Source organism: Thunnus thynnus, chromosome 1 (assembly GCF_963924715.1).
Source record: "Thunnus thynnus chromosome 1, fThuThy2.1, whole genome shotgun sequence".
Taxonomy (NCBI): domain Eukaryota; kingdom Metazoa; phylum Chordata; class Actinopteri; order Scombriformes; family Scombridae; genus Thunnus; species Thunnus thynnus.
In genome coordinates this window covers 19,487,410-19,511,587 of record NC_089517.1, presented here as the reverse complement: position 1 = coordinate 19,511,587, position 24,178 = coordinate 19,487,410, and the positions used below count along the sequence as shown (strand labels likewise).

General features: G+C 39.5%; 1 protein-coding gene across 2 annotated transcripts; it reads left to right on the top strand.

The window, feature by feature from the left end:
• The first annotated feature begins 1,967 nt into the window (after positions 1-1,967).
• usp47 (ubiquitin specific peptidase 47) lies at positions 1,968-23,298 on the top strand. 2 transcript variants are annotated; one of them, XM_067588921.1, is made up of 29 exons: positions 1,968-2,220; positions 5,978-6,034; positions 9,453-9,647; positions 10,948-11,064; positions 11,558-11,711; positions 11,804-11,900; positions 11,993-12,138; positions 12,250-12,329; positions 13,460-13,609; positions 13,772-13,867; positions 13,965-14,117; positions 14,878-15,036; positions 15,765-15,896; positions 16,122-16,198; positions 16,451-16,506; positions 17,117-17,229; positions 17,332-17,433; positions 17,646-17,853; positions 18,192-18,307; positions 18,518-18,637; positions 18,825-19,626; positions 19,845-20,020; positions 20,127-20,207; positions 20,298-20,413; positions 20,519-20,637; positions 21,009-21,139; positions 21,402-21,449; positions 21,544-21,674; positions 22,201-23,298. In XM_067588921.1, the coding sequence occupies exons 1-29, from the start codon at positions 2,176-2,178 to the stop codon at positions 22,373-22,375; spliced, it is 4,152 nt and encodes a 1,383-aa protein (XP_067445022.1). In that variant the 5' UTR covers positions 1,968-2,175; the 3' UTR covers positions 22,376-23,298. The 2 variants fall into 2 exon arrangements, with proteins under 2 accessions (XP_067445022.1, XP_067445030.1); XM_067588929.1 differs by lacking the exon at positions 5,978-6,034.
• Positions 23,299-24,178: the final 880 nt, after the last annotated feature.

The following is a 24,178-nucleotide window of genomic DNA, read 5'->3' as shown; positions in this document are numbered from 1 at the left end:
AATTTTTACAATGATTTTTCATTATCATTGTGCTTTACATTGATACAGCTTTATATACAGTTTTTAACACCTGCAAACCTCCCAGTTTACAACTCTACTACTGACCACTTCACTGCTCAGTTTGAGGAAATGAGGGTGGAGTGATTTTCTTAAGGGTAGCATGGAAGTAGCATGGTAGCATCACCATCACACCATCCAACTACAGTGTCTATAAATTAACTTGCTAACAAACATATCACCATAAATGTAATGCTATGTATAACATGGAAAATAAAAAGACATTCCAAAATCCATGACCTCTATATAGTCTTCTTCCAATACTAGATCAATGAGCGGTTTAGAACCACCTGCTTACTCCCAGCACTCATCTGCAGGAGTAATACTTAAAAACAGACCTTCACATCAAAGCAGTATGTAATATTGAAAAGAAATAAATAAAGAAAGTGAAGAAATAAATACAATTAAAGGCTAAAATATATACAATAACTAAATTAACTTACTCAAATATAACAATATATAAAAAATAGAGTAGAATAAATTAAAATAGACTAGAGACAAGAGATATAACCATAACTATAATATACTATTTGCTGAGTAAACACTGTTCAATTAAGTTCAAAGGCTATAATAGACTGTACATTACTGCAAGTCAGCTGGATATTGCTGTGATAGTAAAGTGCATGATTGTCTAAGGATGTTAGAATTAAGTGTACATTGAAACATGGATAATTTACACAAAGTATATACATATGTAGCAATATATACAGACAGTACTTTAAAGATTATATAGAGATGAATCTGAAAAACAACAGATGTGATGGATAATGTAATAAATAAAAATCCAGGTGAGCAGTGTGTCTTCACTGTCAGAGGAGTCCCTTCTCCCAGCACAGAGGAGAGTCATTGTACAAACTGATGGCAGCTGGCAGCAATGACTTCCTGTAGTGTTCTTTGTCACACAAACAAAGAGAAACAGAAATGAATTTAAATGATAACATCTGTGGTAGGAATCATCCCTATATGGCAGGTTCTGTGCATGCAAGGGCTCTTAAAGGCAGGTGTAGATACATCTGTAAATTCAATTTATGGGTTTGTTAAATAATTCTATTTTAAATATGTGCACATGGAGGTGAAATCTACTGTAACAGTTCATATTCTGTAAATATTCATCATGAAAGAAAGTTGTTTCAATTTAATCTATCAAATTAGTTGTGATCGGATTGTAAACAGTGACCCAAAACTGACCTGTATCATTAAGGATCCCCTCCAGACATGTATTAAGACATATAAAAAGACTCTGCTTGGAACAATAATGAGTGTCTGTTATGGTTTTTCAAAAAAAAAAAGAAAAAAAAGAGAGTATAATTACCACTTATAAACCTTTAAAATGACATATGTTCCTTCTTCCTCATTAAAAATTCCAGAATATACAAATATTGCTCATTTGAAAAATGTAACTGCTGGACACAAGATGTCTCCTTGTTCACAGTAAAGTCCATTCTCAGTGCACTGGAGGCTTCAAATGTCCACATCACACTTGTGTAAATTGAAAATTGGACCACGATTGACTTCCAAATAGTTGTGATGTCATGCTCGTAAGTGTGATTTGAGCCTTAAACTCATATTTTCAACGAGCACAGTGAAACTTCCCACTTTCAGCGGATGAGTGTGAAAACAGCCTTCTAGTGTCAAACTCTGCACAAACGTCATTCTGCAGTGAAGCTCAAACATTCAACTGAAGGAACAAAAAGAAAAACGTTTTTTTTAGTGGAGGGGGACTTTAATAAACTATTAATCCCGTCTTTTTTGTGTGTTTTCTGTCATATCTCTGTCCTTTTAAAAAACAATTAAAAACGCAGACACACACCTACGTCATCCTGGCCGCACACATCACGCACGCTGGTCTGGATGGAATGTGACGCCAAAGTCTCGCGGAGTAAAAACACCGGCCATTTTTCTGCGTTTATAGCAGGACACTTTGTGCTTGGGTAGTGTGAACCGAGAGTATTGCGACCACTTTCATAAGCCCACAAGTTTTTGGCAAGTGTAATTTAGTTATCCAAGCATCCAGACTTAAAACAAACCGGACACACAAACCATGTCAGTGTTTACCACTGCAAAGTTTTGTCGCTGACATCCTTGTCCGGATCGATGTTTGTCTGAACTGTCGCACAAATGGAAATGGTGCCGAGCGAGGAGAACCAGTTCGTACCCAAAGAGGTGAGCTTTTGTCGCGGACCCAGCCCAGGTCGGAGAATCAACCTCTGGGCGTTAGCTGTCACCCCCTTGAACATTATTAATGGCTAAACTTTTGCACCACTTTGGGAGTTTACGATCTTGGCGTGTCATTTAGAGGCTAACAGTTAGCTAAACATGACTTGGACGGCCTAACATGACACGGCTAACCAATGTTTTAGCGTCACAGCTAACAGCAGTTAGCGGCTAGTCTCAGTACATCTCGAGACAAAGTGGGTTTATGTTGGTAGCCAAAGCGTTAGCATCGTTATCATTAAATTATCTAGCCTTTCTTACCAAGAAACAACTTCTGTGGTTGACATTCTGTTACCCCTCTTCCCAAACAAAGACGACACTTGTCAACATTAGTTAACCAACTTGCATTAGAATTTGGCTAGCTAATGTCGCTAGCCTTAAAGTCCGGTTAATGGCAACAACTCCAGCTAATCTGGATGTTTTTGAAGTTGTTAAACCAAATGTAAATAGCTACCTGGCTGCTTAGTGTTGGAGTAAGTTGACGTTTATTCCTAACGCTAGTTTTATAAATATGTTTAATCTGATTCATTTTTGTCCCTGTTTGCAGATTGTTTTGAATGAAACTGTAAACGGAAGCGCTAGCTCGTCATATTTACCAGCTAACGCTAATGTTAAGCTAATCACGAAGATACAGATGTATGTAACATACTGTTAGCGTTAATATTAGTTATTTGGGTAATGTTTCTATTAAAATGTTCGTTCTCCCTATTCTGACATCCTTGACGAACTCAGTTGACACGATCAGTTATTTGATCTCCGTTTGTTTATTCTGCTATGTTTGACGGTTAGGTTAACATGCGAGCTAAAACAATAACACATTAGCGTTAACCTACACTGTTACTAATTTACGATGTTTTTTTCATATAAGTAGCAAATCAATCGACTATATAGCCACTGTCATCACCATGATGGTTGGTTGCTGACATGTTAAGTCTGCTTTGAACATAAACGTCATATAAGCGACTATTGTTATGTTGACAGTCATCTTAATGTGTTGTATTGTGTATCTAAGAGGTTGCTGCAACTAATTTGGAGTTCCAATATTTGATTATGGGTGGTGTTTATAGCAGTTTGGCTGCATTTACGTCAGCTGCAGAGTCATACGTCAGTCATGGGACGTCACTCGTTGATATAAGGGGCTGGTGGGAAAATTGGACTTGATGATGCAGCACTCCACACTTCATTTTAACATGTATCATAGTAATAGTGCCACCTTTAGCTACACAACATATTAATGGATCTAATAAAAAACAAGCTTTAATAGTAAAAAATGATGACTGAAGCCTGTGAGGAGGCAGTAGGTTTGTATCGTATGCATATCACTTTTGCAGCAAAGCAGTGATTTTTAAGGCTTTCACTTCAGAAATGATATTTGGCTGGTAATAAAAGAAAGCTAAAATGGAGAGTGGTTGAGAGAATTACCTGTTCTATGGTTACTTGTTTTTCTCCAAACAAAATGATTGAATCAGCTAACCACTATGATATATGACTGTCCTTTAGCACTTTTGACCCGCTGGTAGGACAGGAACATAACTTTCTCTGTCTGAAATCACTATGACAGTTGATTAAAAATATCCATTTGTTGTGATCATTGTTCAGACTTTCTCAGTATTGTCTATGCAAAGCTAGTATCACTAAACCTACTGCTTAAGTTCTGTTGCTGAAATTAATGCTGAGTTTAAGGTTGTTGTGAAACAAGGCATAAGCTGAAGTGTAGGTGGGGTAATGTAGGTGACATGAGCTGCATTTGGTGGATGGAAGTGGTAGAGATGTGCTCTAGGATACCAGAAGTCATCAAGGGCCCAATGAAACATCTCTGAAAGGAGAAGTCAGGTTTATAACCCCAGTCACTTAACCACACTCAACTCTGTAACACTTAAGACAGCAGGCTACCGAATGGCTTTGTGTTTATGATGGTTTTGCTGTATAGATTCAGGGTTAAAAAACAACTTGTCCCAAAATGTCACCATATGTACATCCTTCTTTTGATATATGGTTTCTGTAAGAATGTTTTCCTTGTGCTATGGCATCCAATCCTTTGTACTGGTTAAAAAAAAAAGACCAATTTGTGTGAAGTAGTATCTTTTAAGGGCATATTCTGTTGACGTTTATTTAATGATTTAATGATCACATGATCATAATGCTTCCCTATGTTTAGTTTGTTGTTTTAAATAGAAATTAACAGTAAGTTGTGAGATGAGTAAAATTATTTGAAACCAATTAAATTAATGGTTGTAATTGATTTTTTTAAAAGTAGGAATGGTTTTGAAATAATATTTGCATAACTCATGCTTTGTCATAACAAGGGCGACATATTTGACTTGACAAGTTTCCCTTGGCAAACCGCCTATTGTTATGAAGAAAATGCATTGATAGTTAATTATTAATCTTGTCAATCAGAAAGTTTCTTCCACAAGAAAATTGACTTTGGTCTGTGCCATGTTGTTTGTAGGGAGAATGTGTTGACAGCCTTTTAAAGAAAGGCGGGTGCTCAAAACACAGACCACTGTTCATGTGGCTATAATAGCAATAAGTATAAGCACATTAATACTTACAAGAGCATATTTCTGTGTTTTACTTGCACAGATTAAGACAAACCAAAAAAAGAGATTATGAATACATAGTGTTTGCCATCTTTTTAGCATTAAAACTGAATTTGGTTCAACCATTAGATTTGCCCAGTTTAAATGTTTAGTGTTCTGAGTTATGAAGAATCATGCCAGAAAGCTGACTCAGAGCATGTTCTACCTGCTTTGTGTTTGGACGACACGTTTGTTTTTCAAGTGAAAGAGAAAGTTGTCATTTTATAGTCACGTATAAAACCTCTGTTGCTCTTTTCACAGTTCTTTCACTTCCAGTGACACAGGGCTGCCTTTGGCCTCTGAACAAATGAACAATTTGAGGTCACTAATTTACTTTGTTGATCCACGTTTTGAAAAAAACAACATAAATCTATTGCTCCTAACAGTGGAAAAAGAGTTTTTTCCCACTGCCCTCATCAGCTAGTGCATTCAAACATTTACCAGCCACGGTCACTACTAGCCAGCACTATTTTCTTTGGATACTATATACAAACTCATGGCTGGTTCCTTGCCAAAGTGTCAGCTTTAGTTGACAAATGTGCCATCTACAATAAGGTGTATTGAAATTAGATTTGTGGCTATTAAATTAACTCCTCGCATCCCTTGTCTTGTGTGGTTCTAGTTTTTGTGTGCAGTTGTAGTTGCATTGTATCAATAGGTGTTTATGGATACTGACATTACCTTAAGCCATTATTTTTGTACTATTTAGAATCAGTTACACCCACAAGGAAATACTGCCTGTGCTTTTGTCGTACCTGTGGCTTCATGTCAGCACCTTGTGATTATATCCATGGTAAAAATAACCTTTAATCTCATAATACACTTGTGTGTTGTCAGCTGCAGCTTCTATATAAGAGCTGTCACTCACATTTTGCCAAGATCACAAACCTCACAAAGAGGTTGCAAAAGCCTGAATAACCTGAACAAATTCCTGTAATTATCACTCCTTTACTATCCAAGAGGTTTATTTGCCAGACAAACAGTAGTAGCTAAAGGCCTACCAGTCAGCTTTGTGCATCCTAAATGTGTTGAGGGTAATTAGAAAGGAATGTTTCACAACTTATGTTTCTTGCTGTGTGTGTTGTATGATGTTCTTTATCCCAACTGTCTCCACATATTATTAGGGTGCCTTTTGGAGTTGCAGGCAGAGTATTTTTGATGAGATGAAGAGGATTTCCAAGGTAGCCATGCTGCATTGGGTGTGTGTGTGTGTGTGCTGTGTGGTGTGGGAGAGAGCTCACAAAAAAGCATGGTGTTAAATAGTTGCATGAAGCAGCACTGTGATGACCGTCATACTGGAGATACAATCAGGACGTTCTTTCAAATAGGAGTAAACTTCACAAGTAACAGCTTTATCAAACATTGGAGACATGCAATTACATAAAGACCACCAGAGGACACATGTATTGGCTGTTAGTGACATACTGGAAGTTGTGTGCTATAAAACACAAATTTCTGAAAATGAAAATCACATTTTAGGCTGGGTAACAGTAGAAATCAACATATCAAGACAACAGTACTTCTCTATGAAAAATATTTGTCAATTGACAAAATAAGCAAAGCTTCACAAATGCATCACTGTTTAATGTCTGAACAAAATGTCTGACCAAGCTGTTTGCCTTAATACCAATAAAATACAGTACAGACTTAACAAAATTATGATTTAAATACAGCCATGTATGCTCAAAAAAGGTAAACATTATACAAGATTCAGTAGCTGATCAACTATAGCTGCATAGGATTATTATGTTTATGCTCAATATTGACTTTCCTAAAATTTTACACAGTAGTAATCAATTGTTTTCAGTTCACTGAATTAAAATATCATTTTTGTGGTAGCTCACCATTACCTGAAAAACTTTTTAAGTTTTCAATATGAGCTGTTAGTCTGCTGATCATTTTAGCCTGAACAGCTACATACAATCAACTAAGAGGAGGGTTTAGATCATGGGTCTCAATCTTGCTTGATATTTTGTGGCCCCCACTTTGATATGAAAGTTTAATGTTAGTGGGGCCCGCGAGTTTTATATGAATGGCACTTTACTGTGTTGTGTGTGGAAGGTCCCTTTATTGCACAAGCTGGAGCTGAACGAACGTGCCAATCACCTATATACAGGGGTATATGGCTGTTTCACAACAACTATGCTATTTATACAGGAAGAATGTGCACACCTCACGCTAGATTGTGTCGTTATTTTTGCTACACAGCTTTCAGTAAAATTCAAATGTGAATTATTAAACCTTATTAAAGCATCATTCTGTTTATTTCAGCATCATATCTCTGTTAACGATCACTTCATTTTGCTTTGAAGCACTTTGGAAAATCCGTTTCAACACAAGCTCTATCAATATATCATTTATCATTCTTCTGATGTTTAATAATGATGACTGACACTTTACAGTGGTGACGGTTTGCAGAAAAATGTGATGAATTAGGGGTAAAGTCGTTTCAAATATCCACAGCAGCCGTGTGTAATGATCAGCTGTTGGCGAGCCTGTGCGTAATTCTCACTGAGGTCTGATCAGTCTGGCAGATAATAATGTATGTGCATATTTCTGTCACATAATGCCACGTTGTGAAGTGAATTAAAAGCTAATATATACGTTTTCATGAACACACTTATGTTTATCCGACAGAGATCATAAATACAGAGTGTAACAAAACACCGTACAGCTGATGCTGCTGTGCCACATGTCATATTTGATTTGACAACGCCGCTAGCTTCACAGCGCCCGCTGCATCCATGGAGTTATTATAGAAAATAAAAGCCAATAAATAACGCCTCCATGGCTGCATCCCATGATTTGCAGCCATGGAGGTGCAAACCATGGGATGATGGTGTCCCACTGTCCTGGCTTCATTTTCTCCACGTTTGCGCTGCAATGATGTGACATTCACAGACAAATTATTCGAAAAAATCTTTTGGGTGAATGGAATGTACTGAATCATTTGCGGAAAGAGATTTATTCCTCAAAACATTTTACTCCATAGTAAATGCCTTGCACAATAAACATTATAAAGATATTTCTTTATGACGCCATTTGTTTCACTTGTTTCTATGACGACGTTTACAACAACAAAAGCATGGCGGGTAATGAACAACCTGGTAGTAGTCGCCTTTTTTGCGCCTGCTATCCTAGCCTGCGCCTGCTAAGCTTTTTTTGTGGAATACTTGATGCGGCCCAGCCTCACCCAGACTCTGCCTCCAGCGGCCCCCAGGTCATTTGAGTTTGACCCCTGGTTTAGATGAAGTGACTCACAGCCTCTTGAAACTCCTGATCCTGTTGGAAAACAATTTACACTAAGTGTTGCACAATAAATTGACGCTTGGCATGGCCTTTTTTTTTGTTACCTAAAGTGACTTTTTGGGAGATATTTGATTGTGTTTTTTTTTTTTTGTTAGTTTTGTTTTGTTTTTGAATTATTTAACTAAAGATCAGTGACTGGCTAGTGAGGTGGCATGTCCAGTCACTTGTAAGGATGGTTCTTACTGATGTCAGTGAATGAGAAAACCTCGAGTCATCTGTTGCACAGCCAACTTGAAATTATGTCCGTCTCAAGCTAATTCCTATTAATTTGCACCCCCTCCAGTTTGGAGAAGCTGGCATGAGTACCAGTCCGGCATGGAAGTAAAGCAATGTACTGCTGTGGACACAGAGGCAGCAACAAAGCTTATTTTAGCTATGCAAAAGTGAAGCCAAAATATTTCCTTTCAGGGAGCTGCCATCATGCTTGTGTGATGTCATTTGGAGCCAGAGTCGGCACAGTAGAGTCGGACGGCGGTGCACGCCCCCTCAGCCATCTGACCGCCTGACGTAGGTTTGAGAGCAGCTGTCACAGCTGTCAATCATAACGTCTCACCCCCTTTTTATAACGTGAAATAACTAATTAAAAACAACATTATCAGAAAAATGAGCACATGGACAAACAGCGTGATGAGAACGACTTAAAATGACAGAAACCATCTCTGGAAAAAATTTCTTCGATGTGTACTTTGATTTTTTTGTAGTTTGGCTCATGTCTAATCCGCTAACATGCAGGGGGCGGGACTTATGACCTATTCTGCAACCAGCCACCAGGGAACGATCAAGATGTTTTGGCTTCACTTTTGGGGAGCTGTCATGAAGTCCATATTTATATTTAGTCAATGGGTAATACCTCATACAACTCCACTTCAAAAAATGTGAACTTTCCTTTTTAAGGAATAAAAACATGATCTTGAAACAAAAAGCCATACGGGAACTTTGTCTGAAATTAGCAACATTTTCATTGAATTCAGGAATTTTATAATAAAAGAATAAGTAAACAAGATTACAAGTCTGACCAGACATGATATTTCTACTCAGCTTTATCTTTTTCAGAAATGTAACTCAACTTGTAACCGGTAGGTCATATCAGTACTGAAGCATGACACGGAGTGGTATTTTTTTCTTGTGTACTGGCTTGTGTTTCTGATGATAACTGTACAAAATGTTCTAACCGTTTTATTGCAATGCTTGGCTTTTCACCAGAAAATGGAGCTGATAACACACAAAATACAGGACAAAAATATAGTCAATACATCATACTAACTTTCCTCTGATTGTCTTGATTTGCAGATCCAAAATGCAGCAGAGGAGCCGAGAGTGCTGTGTATAATCCAGGACACCACCAGTGTAAAGACCGTCAATGAGAGGCTGACCCTTAACCTGCCTGCTTCCACCACCCTCTCCAAACTTTATGAAGATGTTGCCCACAAAGCAGGATATGTGAATGGCACCTTTGACCTTGCCTGGGGAAATACACCGGACATGGTTAGGAAATTCACTAATCTAGACAGTTACCTTTGTTTCTGCTCACATGTGATGAAACTTTTCCACATTAAAGTACACAGTCTTAAGTGTAATTATGGATCTCAACTGTATAATGGGCTGAAATACTGTGTCAATCAAGAGGCTAAGTTTAGGTAAAATGTTAAAATTGGTTTCCTATTGTACAACATAATGCTGTGGTGGAGGAGGTGTGGCATTTTAAAACTGTTTATTAGCTTGTTTGTGTGTTGACAAATTGAGGTTTGCCAGTAACAGGCACCTTTTCTCCCCAAACTTTACTTAAATGTTCAAACAAAAACCTAGTTTACTTAAAGGAGAAAAAATACAAACTATCCTTTTAACCTGGATAAGCCAAACTCTGAATACTGAAGTACTGAATAGCTTAGATGGTTTAAGATTTGTAAAGAATGTTTAAATATCAGGGTAGAGATGGTAAAGTGAAAGTTTGGGGTCTGATGTATTTGAGGTCAGGGTAAGTGTTGTTCTCTGTGCTCTGTGTTACCTTTTTAAAAATCTTCTACAACAAGCAGTAAATACAAGAATGAAGCTAACTGTCCAACTAGCAGAATGCTAAGAGATTTATGTGGGGACACATAGCCTCTTTGAATCTGCTCTGGGGAGGTAGTGCCTTATCATGACCTCAGTGAAGCTGATAGCAGTAGTGATATGTTTGAAAGTCTGACAGCCAACCAGCCAACACTTTCTTTGTCACTATCAGTGTTCAAAAATGTTTTTTTTGTACCATTGTTCTCTACTACAAATAAAACAAAGTGTGTAAGAATGGAGTTGCTAAGAGCAAGCACTGTTATATTTAGCTGTCATATTTGCATTTCTAATGTACACACTCAGTGTGTGTGTTTGTGTACATACTACTCCCTTTTCTTAAACGAGCCCCATGCTAATCCTGCTGCTGACCCAGGCCAAAGCCCAGGTGCTGCGCCTGTTGTTATCTCACTGAGTAGGTCAGTGGATTAAGCTACTGTATGTTTCCACTGCAGCACTCTACTTGCTCGTCCTCAGCTTGTCCAGGAGAAAGACAGAAACTCTTCTGCTACGCAGTGTTGTTCATATGTTGACTACAAGCTATTTTCCGCGTCAACACAGAGAATTTACTGAAAATGATTTCAGTGGGAATCTAAGTCTTCTTGTGAGTTTATCCAGTTTGTAACCTGTAGAAAACTACTTGTCCTGCTGTTTGTCTGCATTTTTCCAGGAATAATTCAGCTCTAAACAAAACCTGCCGTTATTTGTGATTTTTATTTTTACATCTGCCTTCCTTTAGGCACCACTGGACCACAGCAGTGAGATGTCACTCTCAGATTCTGGATTTGAGCCTGGTGGTAAGAGGAATTTCCTCCAGCTTACAGACAAAGATGGAGAACAGCCCCAGATTGCATCGGTAAGTGGCACAGGATTACCAAAATGAATTCTTAATTTCTTAAAGGTGCAGTGTGAAGAATTTTAGCGGAACTGACTTTGCAGAAATAGAATATAATATTCATAAGTATGTTTTGATTAGTGTATAATCACCTGGAAATAATAATTGTTGTGTTTTTGGTACCTTAGAATGAGAATGAGCACTTTATATCTACATAGTTTGTGGGTCCTCTTCCACGGAGCCCGCCATATTGCACTGTCATGTTTCTACAGTATCCCAGAAAGGGGGGGGGTGAGATGGTAGGTTGCAATCTGCAGCCTCACTGCTAGATGCCACTAAATCCTACACACTGCACCTTTAAATTTTAAAATACCAATTTCTTGCTGACTTGGGTCTCCTGCAGTGAGATTGGTCTGTCGTTCACAGTTTTGCAAACTTAAGGTATTTCATTAAAAGCTTTCTCTGTTTTTGTGTGTGTGTGTATGTGTGTGTGTGCGTGTATGTGCGCACGCAGGATGAGTCAGGAACAGCAGATAGCAGTGGACTCGATGATAGTTCCCAGGAGCGGTTCATTGGGCCGCTACCGAGAGATGGCACAGCAGGCTGCAGTGGTGACTACAGCAGTCCATCTTACTCCTACTCCTCCATTCTCAGCAAATCTGAGACAGGTGAGGTTTGGTCACCTGTCAAATATATAACATCACTCCTTTTGTACAACTCTAGCTGATCTATTATTTATTGTCTTTTGCCCCCACTGTAGGTTACGTGGGCTTGGTCAATCAAGCTATGACCTGCTATTTGAACAGTCTGCTACAAACACTGTTTATGACCCCGGAGTTCAGAAATGCGCTCTACAAGTAAGGAACTATGTTACGAAAGGTCTTTGGGGAGTTTCCACTGGCAATATTTCAACCGGTAAAATTCTTTTATAACTTCTGTCCAACTTCAGCTGGGAGTTTGAGGAGTCAGAAGAGGACCCAGTCACCAGCATTCCCTACCAGCTGCAAAGGCTGTTTGTTCTGCTGCAGACTAGTAAGAAACGGGCAATTGAAACCACTGATGTGACGCGGAGCTTTGGCTGGGACAGCAGTGAGGGTGAGCTTTTGCTCCTATGACTAGACTCACATGGCTTGTGTGCGTGTTTGTAAGAGAGAGACCATGTGCCTCTGTATCTCTACATTATACTTTTTGTGCTTTTGTTTTTAGCTTGGCAACAACATGACGTCCAGGAACTGTGCAGGGTCATGTTTGATGCCCTGGAGCAAAAGTGGAAGCAAACAGAGCAGGTAGGAGGAGAAAGCAAGAACTTTGCTTAGACTTTTAACAGCAAAAAATGAGCAGGCAGTGTAAGGACTCCCCCCACAATCAAAACAAAAGGCCTACTGTGGGGAAAAGTGAAATGGGCCAGTACGCCCCCAGGGTTAGCTGTTCCTTATCTCAGGAGTGGCTATAAACTGCAAACACTTAATCCTGTGTGCGTATGTACAGCCATGTGGTCTGTGCACGAGCTCCTAGTTAGGACAAAATAAATGCATGTGATTGAACCTCATTAAAAATGAGGTGAATATTTTACTAAGTGGAAATTTAAAGGTAGAAATGGCAAGCTGTTTGAATAAAATGACATTATTCCTTTTGTCCTACTCCACATAAGATATAAAGATTTAGATTTCCTTTAAGCCCTAGTTTAAAATGTTTTATTTTAAGTTTTAATTTTTAGTAATTTTGGTCATATATCTGTCCAGAGCCTGTGAAAACAGTTGTTTGTCCTCTGGTGAGACACAGGAAAAGAATAGTACTCCCTTGTGACTAGTTACAGTAACTGCTCTCAATGTGCAAAATTGAATTCCTCTTTAATGCTAACAAAGCATGTTAACATACTGTTAGCATGTTACTATGCTAACTTTAAGTATGTTAACAAGCCATTATCAAACATGCCAGCATGCTAACTGCAGGCATTTTAGGGTTTTAACTGTAGTTCAAGCACCTCAGGCTGACAGAACATAAAAAAAGTGATGAAAGTTGAGCTAAGTCTCACATCATAGAGCTGCATTCATGTCATGTCAGAGTTATCAGAATTTTCTGATAGTTTCAAGAGTTTCTAACTTTCCCATCTCTTCCTTCCTATATGATGTGAATGCCACAGCAGCCTGATGAGCTTAATCATGGCCTTTCCTCACATTTGTTAAAACATTTAATTTTTTGTCCCACTAGTGGTAAGGATCTAAGAATTATAAAATTGTCTTTTTCTTAACAGTTTGGGCTGGCAAGGGGTTGTGCACAGCAGTAAATGCACATTGAGGCCTCCTGTAGTCAGAGAATTTAGCAGGAAAAAATTTGCTAGCCCAAGGCAAAGACTATATTTTTACAAGTGAAACATGTCTGAGAAGGCCTGACTGTCATGCCTCCCTATCCTCAGGCTGACCTCATCAACCAGCTGTACCAGGGGAAACTCAAGGATTATGTCCGTTGTCTGGAGTGTGGCTATGAGAGCTGGAGGATTGATACTTACCTGGACATCCCTCTTGTAATCAGACCCTTCGGAGCCAGCCAGGCCTACGGCAGTGTGGTGTGTTTCTCTCTACATTTCATTTATTTTGACATTTCACATATTGGCGTCACATCAAGGCTGCCTTCACTTCACTACTTGCAGCTAATCTTAGTCTATTTTAGGACCATTTAGTAATTAGGCTTGTATCTAAATTACCTGAAATGAATTTTGCTGCCACAGGAGGAGGCTTTGCAGGCATTCGTCCAACCAGAAACTCTGGATGGGCCCAACCAGTACTTCTGTGAACGCTGCAAAAAGAAATGTGATGCCCGGAAGGTGAGCACACTGAAAATGTGATGTGAGAGTCGTGTTCAGAGAATACAGTGTTCTGTTATTGACCTGCCCCTTCTCTGATACATGCTTCTCTGCACAGGGTCTGAGATTTCTACATTTTCCCTACCTGCTGACACTACAGCTGAAGCGGTTTGATTTCGACTACACCACTATGCATCGCATCAAACTCAATGACCGCATGACTTTCCCTGAGGAACTTGACATGAGTCCTTTCATTGATGTGGAAGATGAGGTGTGGGTTAGCCCAAATGGGATTTCTTTAAAAAAAATTTTATCCCTTTTTATTTCCTGTTAACCATGAATATCAAATGATCAATTTCTCGATGTGACTCTGATCATGTAACATCTTGATCAGGAAGTCCAGACTAGAGGTACTTGGAGTTTTCTTTTGGCTCAACACAAGGAAAAGATTAATGAATTAACACCTTTTTAGGCCATTTAGACAAATGTCCAAATTCCTGTTTTATCTTGAAGGACGCCTGAATTAGGGCTGCAACTAATGGTTATTTTCATTATTGATTAATCTGTCGATAATTTTCTTGATTAATCAATTACTTTTTTAGTCCATAAAATGTCAGAAAATGGGGAAAATTGTCGATCACTGTTTCCCAAAGCCCAAGATGACGTCCTCAAATGTCTTGTTTCGTCCAAGGAATAAAGAAACCGGAACATATTCACATTTGAGAAGCTGGAATCAGACAATCTGGACATTTTTATCTTTAAAAATACTCAACAATTAATTGATTATTAAAATAGGTGTCGATTAATTTAATAAATTGACTAATTATTGCAGCCTAGTTTGAATTGTGAAATGTTTTCAAATTTTAAAAAATAATCAACATGGGCAAAAGTATTTTCAATATCTACTTCCATTGTTGAACAACACACGATATTTGTTTTATTAAAAATAATGGTTGGCGACATTGTCTAACCCCTTTTTAAAAACCCTCTCTATTCTGATTTTTTTTTTTTTTTAATGGCCTCTTTTCTAGAAGTCGCCTCAGACAGAAAGCTGCACTGACAGTGGAGCAGAAAATGAAGGCAGTTGCCACAGCGACCAGATGAGCAATGATTTTTCCACCGACGATTGTGTGGATGAGGGCATCTGCCTGGACAGCACCGGCAGCACAGAGAGGGTGTTGAAGCCAAAGGTAATCACCCTAAACACTTACTATATCGATACTGTTGTAAATGACAAAACAATACAAGCAATTACAGATGCTACAAGGCACCAGGGGTCACTGAGAGTAAAATGAAAATTACATGAATCATATGCTATGGCTTTCAGAGTCAGCTGATCTGAACACAGTCGAACACCTACGGGAGATTTTGGAAGATAATTTGAAAACTCCAAATTCATTTTTTTGAAGAACAAAGTAGAGTTTCAGAGAGCAGTGAAGCTCTTCTGAAAGTTTGTTGTGGTTCAGCATCTAACTAGAACACCCTGTGTTGGTTTTTCCGTTAATTTGTCTCCCATCTGTTGCTGCCGTGCCATTATTGTAGTGATAGGGGATTCCTGGAAATTTTATTGCGCAATTGTCTGCTTTCAGACAAAGCTGAAAAGTGTGACCCTTTACTTCCTTGTTCGTGTTACATAAAACATCTGTTTCTCACTTTGTGGGTCATGTTGATTTTCTTACATAAAACTGTCTCTTTGTGAATGCTTTTCACATTTGTACACTCAGTGTAGCTCATTTAATGGGACTGTATCAAATATAGCATATATTATGCCTGTATCCTGTCTTTGCAAATGCAATAGTATTGGTAGACCTTCCTGTTGTGAACATCAGTCAGCCTGCGTGCTGAGCTCCAATATAATGATACAAGTTGTTTTTTGCTTTTTGTCTGAACAAAATTATTTGTCTTTGTCTAATCTCAGAGTTTGTTGACCTTTGAGCTGTTCTCCGTCATGGTCCATTCGGGGAGTGCTGCAGGTGGCCACTACTACGCCTGCATCAAATCCTTCAGTGATGGCCAGTGGTACAGCTTCAACGATCAGCATGTTAGCAAGGTCAGCATCACCCTCAGTGACCTATTTTGTCCTCTTGCAGCACTTAAATGTCGGACAGAATGACGCAATGGACTATTTCAGTGCTTGTCATCTTCATACACTCTTCATTATCTTAAATTACACATGCACCCCATGCCCCCGTCATTTTAACATGCAACTTATCATCAGCATAGCGGTATCAGTTCAATGAGTGTCAGTGCCTTTCTATGTGTTGTTGATTGGCAGATCACCCAGGATGATATCAGAAAGACATATGGGGGATCCTCAGGGAGCAGAGGTTATTATTCCAGTGCCTTTGCAAGGTCTGTTGTCTCTCATATCTGTCTCACATGATAAGCTTACAGTACATTGACTTTGGGAATAGAACAGTAATGAACTTTGAACTTGAACCTGTCATTTACTGCATATGTGTTCAAAAGGAAAAACAAGAAGGATCTTGTTTGTTTTTTGTTTTTTTCATGCTCTTGTTGAAATATTAGGCAGCTACTCTTTGGACTGACAGTACATATATTCACTCCGTTCACTGACAAGACTTTTTTTTTTTCTCCCAACAGCTCTACAAATGCGTATATGCTGATTTATAGATTGAAAGATCCCTCAAGGAATGCAAGTAAGAAATTCATTCAATTAAATCTGCTAAAGATAATGTCAGAATTACTGAGACACCAACACAGATATGATAAACAGTGACAACCTCAAGATGTTTGAGGACATCATTTATGTTCTTTTTTTCTGTCATGTTGTCGGTTCTCCTGTCTGTAAGGTCAACAGCAAAATCAAGTCTCTGCTAGAACATGTCTGGATTAAGCTATGAAACTGGTTTTAATGTTTAGGAATGTTCCAAATTCATCAAAGATTTTGGAGCTGGCCATTGTTCGTCTGGGTTTTCAAAAGAATGAGAATTAGGAAAGAGAATGTTCTCATGAATAAATGCCAGCCATATGCCAGCCATTTTCAAGAGTAATTCTTCTGATATTTTCTCTACATGAAAAGAGGGTCCAGTACCATTTTTTAATAGAGATCATTAATGATAACAATTTCACCAGACCCTTTCTGCGGTGCAACTTATTAACTAAGTTTTCCAAGTCTTGTTACAGTTGTTATCATCCTGGAGGATATTTCATCATTCTCGAAAGAAACACATCAAGAGTTTAATGGTTCATGGCTGCTTATGTTTTGTTATGTACCAGTATATTTAATGTATATATGTCTGTCTGTAGAGTATTTAGCTGTGGATGACTTCCCAGAGCACATAAAGAGTTTGGTTCAGAAGGAGAAAGAGTCTGAAGAGCAGGAAAAGAGGCAGAGGGAGATTGAGCGCAACACTTGCAAGGTACATGATCCTTTGGTTTGAATCAAGATCCACTGTTCCTCTGAATGAATATCAGTTGATGCATGGCCTTTTTTTAAACAAAAAAAACCTTTTTACCTTCAGATCAAGCTTTTCTGCATGCATCCTGTGAAGATGATGATGGAGAGCAAGCTGGAAGTGCACAAAGACAAAACTCTCAGAGAAGCAACAGAGATGGCCTACAAGGTTTGTTGGTTTATTTGTTTTCCGACAACATCGCTCATTAATGCACCGTGTTTCCGCAGCTGACTTGATGGTGCATTCAGGTCTCTGCCTCCACAAAACATGTAACTTTGACAAATTGAACAATAATAAATACTGGTGATTTTTCCAAAAAGACACTGTAGAACTTGGATTTACTTTTGTGGTCATGTTTGTTTGTGTGTTCTGTATTTCAGCTGATGGAGCTGGAGGGAGTGGTCCCTCTTGACTGTTGTCGCTTGGTGAAGTATGATGAGTTCCACGAGTACCTGGAGCGCTCCTACGAGGGAGAGGAGGACACACCGATGGGCCTGCTGCTGGGAGGAGTCAAGTCCTCGTACATGTTCGACTTGCTGCTAGAGACCCGCAGGCCAGAGCAGGTGTTCCAGCCTTACAAACCTGGAGGTTAGTAGCCTGGCACTGTTCAATCAATCAAACTTGTCCATTAGGAATGTGCGAAACTGATGTTAGATAATCATGTTTTACAAAATGTTTTCATTAGTCCTGCACAGGTAATTATGTACAGTCTTCCAAGTATGATTAGAGCCCAAGTAGCAGAGTGTACATGACCATGTCGACTCCACTACACGGACAATGGAGACCAACCATGATGGATGGCAGTCATTAATTGTAGATGTGCAGGTGGTCAGAATATCAAACCAAATAATTTGGATTTTGACTTCAATCGTAATTGTACCTTGTGTTTTATGTCTGTGTGCGGGTGTGTTCCTTTTTTTCTACAGAGGTGATGGTGAAGGTTCATGTTGTGGATCTGAAGACTGAGACCATCACTGCTCCAATCAGTGTCCGGGCATACCTGAACCAGACCATCACTGAATTCAAACAGCTAATTGCACAGGTGCTGCTCTTCTCTGCTCCTATATTCACAGCTGTATCTTCTCTTCCTTTCTTCACTTTTTATCTTTAAGCATCAACACAAAAAATTGTGTCTGTTCTACAAAGCTTTTCTCTTTAGCTAGTGTGACAGGGCTAAGGTGTCAGTTTTTGTCAATACATAAGAATTTGTATTTCTTGCAGACTTGAGTCTTACATATGTGTTTCTTCCCAGGCAACAGGGCTATCTGCAGAAACGATGCGTGTGGTTCTGGAGCGCTGCTATAATGACCTCCGGCTCCTTTACGTTCCAAACAAAACACTGAAAGCAGAGGGTTTCTTCAGGAGTAACAAGGTCCAGACATTGTTTTTCTTTTACGTCTGACAGTATGCTCACAGTATTTACTACATTTCAGTGTTTCCATTGTGTGATGACAGTTTTATGTAAAAAAAAAATTTGGCACTCAGAAAATATATTTGAACCCTTCTCAACACTATGAAGTTTAATTTCTACCTGTTTTGTGTTTTCTTTTTTTTATTAGGTTTTTGTAGAGAGCTCTGAGTCAACAGATCATCAGGTCGCTTTCACTGAATCACTCTTGTGGAAACTGTTGGATCGTCACGGGAATACGATCCGACTTATGGTCTTGCTGCCTGAGCAGTCTCCCGGCACACTGGCCAACAGAACTCTTTGCCAAAAAGTAGGAGGTGACTCCGATGTGCCCTTTGAGGGGTCAAAGGGTAACAGGAAATCTGTGGAGGCCATCCTAGAAGAGAGCACAGAGAAGTTAAAGAATCTGTCTCTGCAGCAGCAGCAGGGCTCCAGCACCAGTGACAGCCAGAAAAGCTCTGATGCAAGCGACTTTGAACATATCGAATCCCCGACCCAAGAGGCTGACTCAAACTCTTCACTCTGTGTGGCCGCAGACAACAGAGAGTTGGAGAACCGGATCAGGGCAACAGCTGGGTGCAGCGGCGGTGCCTCCTCTGACCCAGAGAACCACTTTGCTTGTGAGGAGCGCTCGGACTCTGAGGTAAACAATGACCGCAGCACCAGCTCAGTGGACAGCGACATCCTGAGCTCCAGCCACAGTAGTGACACACTGTGCAATGCAGACAGCGGCCCCATCCAGCTGGCCAACGGCTTGGACTCTCACAGCATCACCAGTAGCCGTCGCTCCAAAGCCCATGAGGGCAAAAAAGAGACCTGGGACACTGCTGAAGAAGACTCTGGAACAGACAGCGAGTATGACGACAATGGGAAGAGCAAGTCAGAAGCTCAGTACCTGTACTTCAGAGCAGAGCCTTGTTCCCAGGATGACTCCTCCTGGGATGCACAAAAATGTATGAACCTTATATTTATGATGCAGTCTTAAGTAATTATCATCTTTAAGTAAGAAACATAATGCTTTTTTATTGCAAACTGCCTCTTACAGTTAAAACTGAGCACTATCGACTAAATTGAGTAAAAAGGAGTGAACAAACACAATAATCAGGTGTTATTCTTTCTTTAAAGAGGGATGTTAAAATGTTAAATTGTTGTTTCCTTTGATCTCCTTCAGGTTTAGTTGTTCATGTGGACAAGAGGATAACATTAGCAGCATTTAAGCAGAACTTGGAGCCCTATGTGGGTGTCACCTCGACGCAGTTTAAGGTGTTCCGGGTTTATGCAAACAACCAGGAGTTTGAGAGCGTAAGGCTCAATGAAACACTGTCATCGTTCTCTGATGATAACAAGGTCAGGATCAATCATTTGTTTGATTTTTGTTTTAGACTAGAGTTACCCGATTCTTGATTTTAATAGACTCAACTTAGACTAACTGACATTTCATTACTATTCATAGATAACTATTCGACTAGGAAGAGCACTGAAAAAGGGTGAATACAGAGTGAAAGTGTATCAACTACTGGTGAATGAACCAGAGGTAAGAACAGCTTTAATTTTCTGTTGCTATCATCTGTAATATTGGGATTAAAATGACCTGACCTGTTTTGCTGAACATTTTGTTTCCTAGCCCTGCAAGTTCCTCGTGGACACGGTGTTTGCCAAGGGCATGACTGTCAGACAGTCGAAAGAGGAGCTGCTTCCTCAACTGAAAGAGCAGTGCAAGCTTGACCTCAGCATTGACAGGTGAGCTTACATGTTGATACAACGCACATTAGTCATTGTTCAAATATAAAAAGAGATAAAAGATAAAATGTAGGTGTGTACAAAAAGACTTGTTTGTCTGTTCAGGGTCCGTCTCAGGAAAAAGACATGGAAGAATCCTGGCACAGTATTTCTGGATTACCATGTCTACGAGGAAGACATCAGCATCTCCTCCAACTGGGAAGTTTTCCTGGAAGTCCTTAATGGTAACGCTGGTTCTGCTGCACTAGATACAAAGGATATATTGTACTGTATTTATCTTTTTGGTACTTGAAATGTCTGTTAAAGCTGTAATGTTAAAAGTCATCTCCATCTCTTCACTTTGGCATAAACAAATTGAGTTCCAACATGAGAAAACAAACAAAAGTTAAAAATATCTGTTGCTCCCAGGGACTCAAAATAATATCCTATTTCGTTTGGAAACCCATGACATGATGGCACAAATGTAAACTGATAAAAGTAGTACCAGAGTGCAGGGAAACATGTTTTCACTGATCTCATTCCCTGCAGAAAGGTTCAGAGGAAGTGCAGTCAGTTAAAGTGCAACCTGACCCCTGGTCTCTTTTCTGTTTCTCAGAACCAGAGAAGATGAAGTCCATGTCGCAGCTGGCTGTTCTGACCCGCAGATGGAGCCCTGCTACAATGAAGCTGGGGCCCTTCCAGGAGGTGATTCTGGAGAGCAGCAGTGTAGAAGAACTCAAGGAGAAGGTATGTCTGACTCCTGCTCAGTGTTTCTTACTCATGGTTTATACACAGTTTACTACAGTTCAGAAAGACAGTAGTTGGACATGAACCTAATCATGCACAGTCATCACCACTCACATCAATGCCTTTACATTTCATTTTGGGACATTAACTTTATATTGAGGGGAAAAGATGGAAAATAATACATCTTGGCAGGTGGTCATGGTGACGCCACCTAAATTCCTATTGAGACTGTTTGTGACTCATTTCTTTATTCTGTTTGCAGCTTAGTGAGATCAGTGATATTCCTCTTGAAAACCTGGAGTTTGCAAAGGTATGTGAGTTGCACTGCCTCACACAGAATACGTGTTTTCCTTATGTTGCTTTATTGTCATCTTCTAAACCTTCCCTCTGTCTGCTGTGTGCAGGGTAGAGGAACATTTCCTTGCGACATCTCTGTGTTGGAGATCCATCAGGATTTGGACTGGAACCCTAAGGTGTCGACCTTAAACGTGTGGCCTCTGTACATCTGTGATGATGGAGCTGTTGTCTTTTATAGGTAAAAGAGCTCAAAACAAAGACTTCATATATGTTTCTCTCCCAACATTCTCTGAGTTTTGCCATATCAATGAAATTTAGGACTATAAATAGCTCCTCTTACTAGATTTACTAGTAACGACATAATGGTGTAAATTATCTGTATGCAATATTGTAATGACAAATATTAAACAATAATGTATGTAAGATGTAAAAATGCAGATTTTCTTTAGGACAACAGGTGTCCAACTTCTTTGAAATTAAAGCAAAGCAGAAATGTTCTTACATAGTAAAACAATCCAGTTATTTTAGCAGCATAATTCATTTTCCCCACTATGACCCGCAAAAGATAGACGGTATAGAAAATACACGGATGGGCTATTTGTATTTTTTACTGATTTTACATTGTTTTGTTGTCAGATCTCTGACAGAATTGTGTCAATTTTAGAAAAAGCTGTCACCAAGTGAAAAATGTCCATTTAGAAATTAATATAAATTTGGAACATTTTCTGACCGAGTCTTTGGCGCTGTGATCTGTGTCTGTGCAGGGACAGCACAGAGGAACCTATGGAGCTGTCGGAGGATGAGCGCAACGAGCTGATGAAGAAGGAGAGCAGCCGTCTGCTCAAGACAGGACACCGCGTCAGCTACTCTCCACGCAAGGAGAAGGCCCTCAAGATCTACCTGGACGGAGGCCCTGCCAAGGACCCGGGGCAGGACTGAGTCACAGCGCGCCGCTCATGGTTGTTTGGATGGTCTGGCTGCTGCAGCAGAGCAGCCGGGCTACGGGGACTCGGCCCGAATGTCAGGCCCGATGATGACTTGAACATCAAGCAGCGTTGTGAGGCTGACGTGCTCTCACCCTCCACTCTGAGCCCCAGGACTCAGGCTCAGAAACCCTATTGTGCACTATAGTGTATTGTACTGTAAAGTTTAAAGGGAAGTACAAAAGCTATTCAATACAGAAAAAGAATCAAATACTGTATAGACAAATCAATCGAGCGTAAAGCTCCAGAGATGGATGCAGAGATGTTAGGACTGTGAAACTGGACTGGAAGGCATCCATCCTGTTTATTTAAGTCTCCCGTCTCCTTTCACACCAATCTTTGCTCCCTGTCACTGCGTGTTTCTCTTCCTGTTTTGGCACACATCTGTTGTCTGTATTAACCTTTAATTTAGAAAGTGAATTTCTTTGTTTTTGCACCATGTGAACTGGGTGTACATCTCTAGTGTCATCCGCATGTGTGTGTGTGTGGTGTTGTACTGAGGGTGAGGGAGCTCTCTCTGGGTTTTTGGGAGAGAGTGTGAGGTTGTTTTGGCGCTTCTACCTGCTGCTGCTTGATAGATTGACACAAGAAGGTGTAGAAAGCCCGCTGGACTTCTCAGTCCGCCTGGGCTACTCCTCTGAGGACTGAAGCTCAGCATCTCGGTCCCTCTGGGCTTCTGATGCTGCCACCAGCTATTCACTGTAGAAATGCCAATATCTGAAGAAATTCTTTTTTTTTTTTGTTGTTGTTGATGTTTATTTCTTTGAGATTTAAATCCTGTGTGAAAATAGTTTAAGATGATTTTAGAAATGTATTAAAATGCTTTTTTTCATAACTGCAGTTTTCTCTCACTGTAAATTAAAATGGCTTTTCAACTCACCTTCAATTTATGTTAAATTAATACGACAAATGCTGCTCACCTTTTTAAAGAGTAGATGTTAAAAAATGTATTTATTTTTTAAAGCAATGCATGGCAGGTTCCAGGTGCTGCACAACAGTTCAGAGCTTATTCTTTACATTAACACACATACACATACCGAGGTATTGCTTGCATTGGTAACATACCTTCCAGCCTGGATGTTGAAAAGGTATGTCATGTTGCTGTACATTACACAAAACACATACAAGCATCATGAAGTATTGGTGACTGATGGCATGTTTTGGGTTGCAGAAGTGTGTAATGCAGGCTGGAGTAGACAACAGCGCTTTGATAAATCAAAATTTGCACTAAAATTGTAAATGCAAGCAGAGCAAAAGGTGTGGCTGAACAGGTATTTGTTCTGATAATTGCTGGTTAAGTAACAGTAATTTGTTTTTCTATGAAATATTTAATTAAGATTCACAGAAAGAGGTTTAAGGAAAAATAAAATAGTGACTACTGGCCCTTTCAAGACAGTTTTTGGTACTTCCACTTGAGAAAGAGTTCTACAGTCTACTGCAATCCAACAGCCCTGTAACAAATCGTATCTTTGTGAAGCTTATAATGACTACTTTGGGGACACAATGTTAGAGTTAAGTTAAATGAACAGCTGTCTAACACTTCGTCAACAAAAACTGATCAAACAGATTCTTCACAGTGCATTTGAATTGACCACATTGGGTTTTACATGTGTACCTAATAAACTGGTTACTCAATTAAGGCTTCTAAAGCTGGGAAGTTCATCTTGGTTCACTGCTGCCCAACATTTCCAATGGACTATTCAGCTCAGAGGACCAGAACATGGTGCATTATTACAGTTTAAAAGTTCTGTACCTAACC

What these genes read in the sequence shown, in the direction of transcription:
- usp47 (XM_067588921.1), top strand. Translation starts at nt 2,176, where the DNA reads ATGGAAATGGTGCCGAGCGAGGAGAACCAGTTCGTACCCAAAGAG. An exon ending in AGATCCCTCAAGGAATGCAA is followed by an intron (nt 16,507 to 17,116) that starts GTAAGAAATTCA and finishes GTCTGTCTGTAG; the next exon opens with AGTATTTAGCTGTGGATGAC. An exon ending in AAAACCTGGAGTTTGCAAAG is followed by an intron (nt 21,450 to 21,543) that starts GTATGTGAGTTG and finishes TGCTGTGTGCAG; the next exon opens with GGTAGAGGAACATTTCCTTG.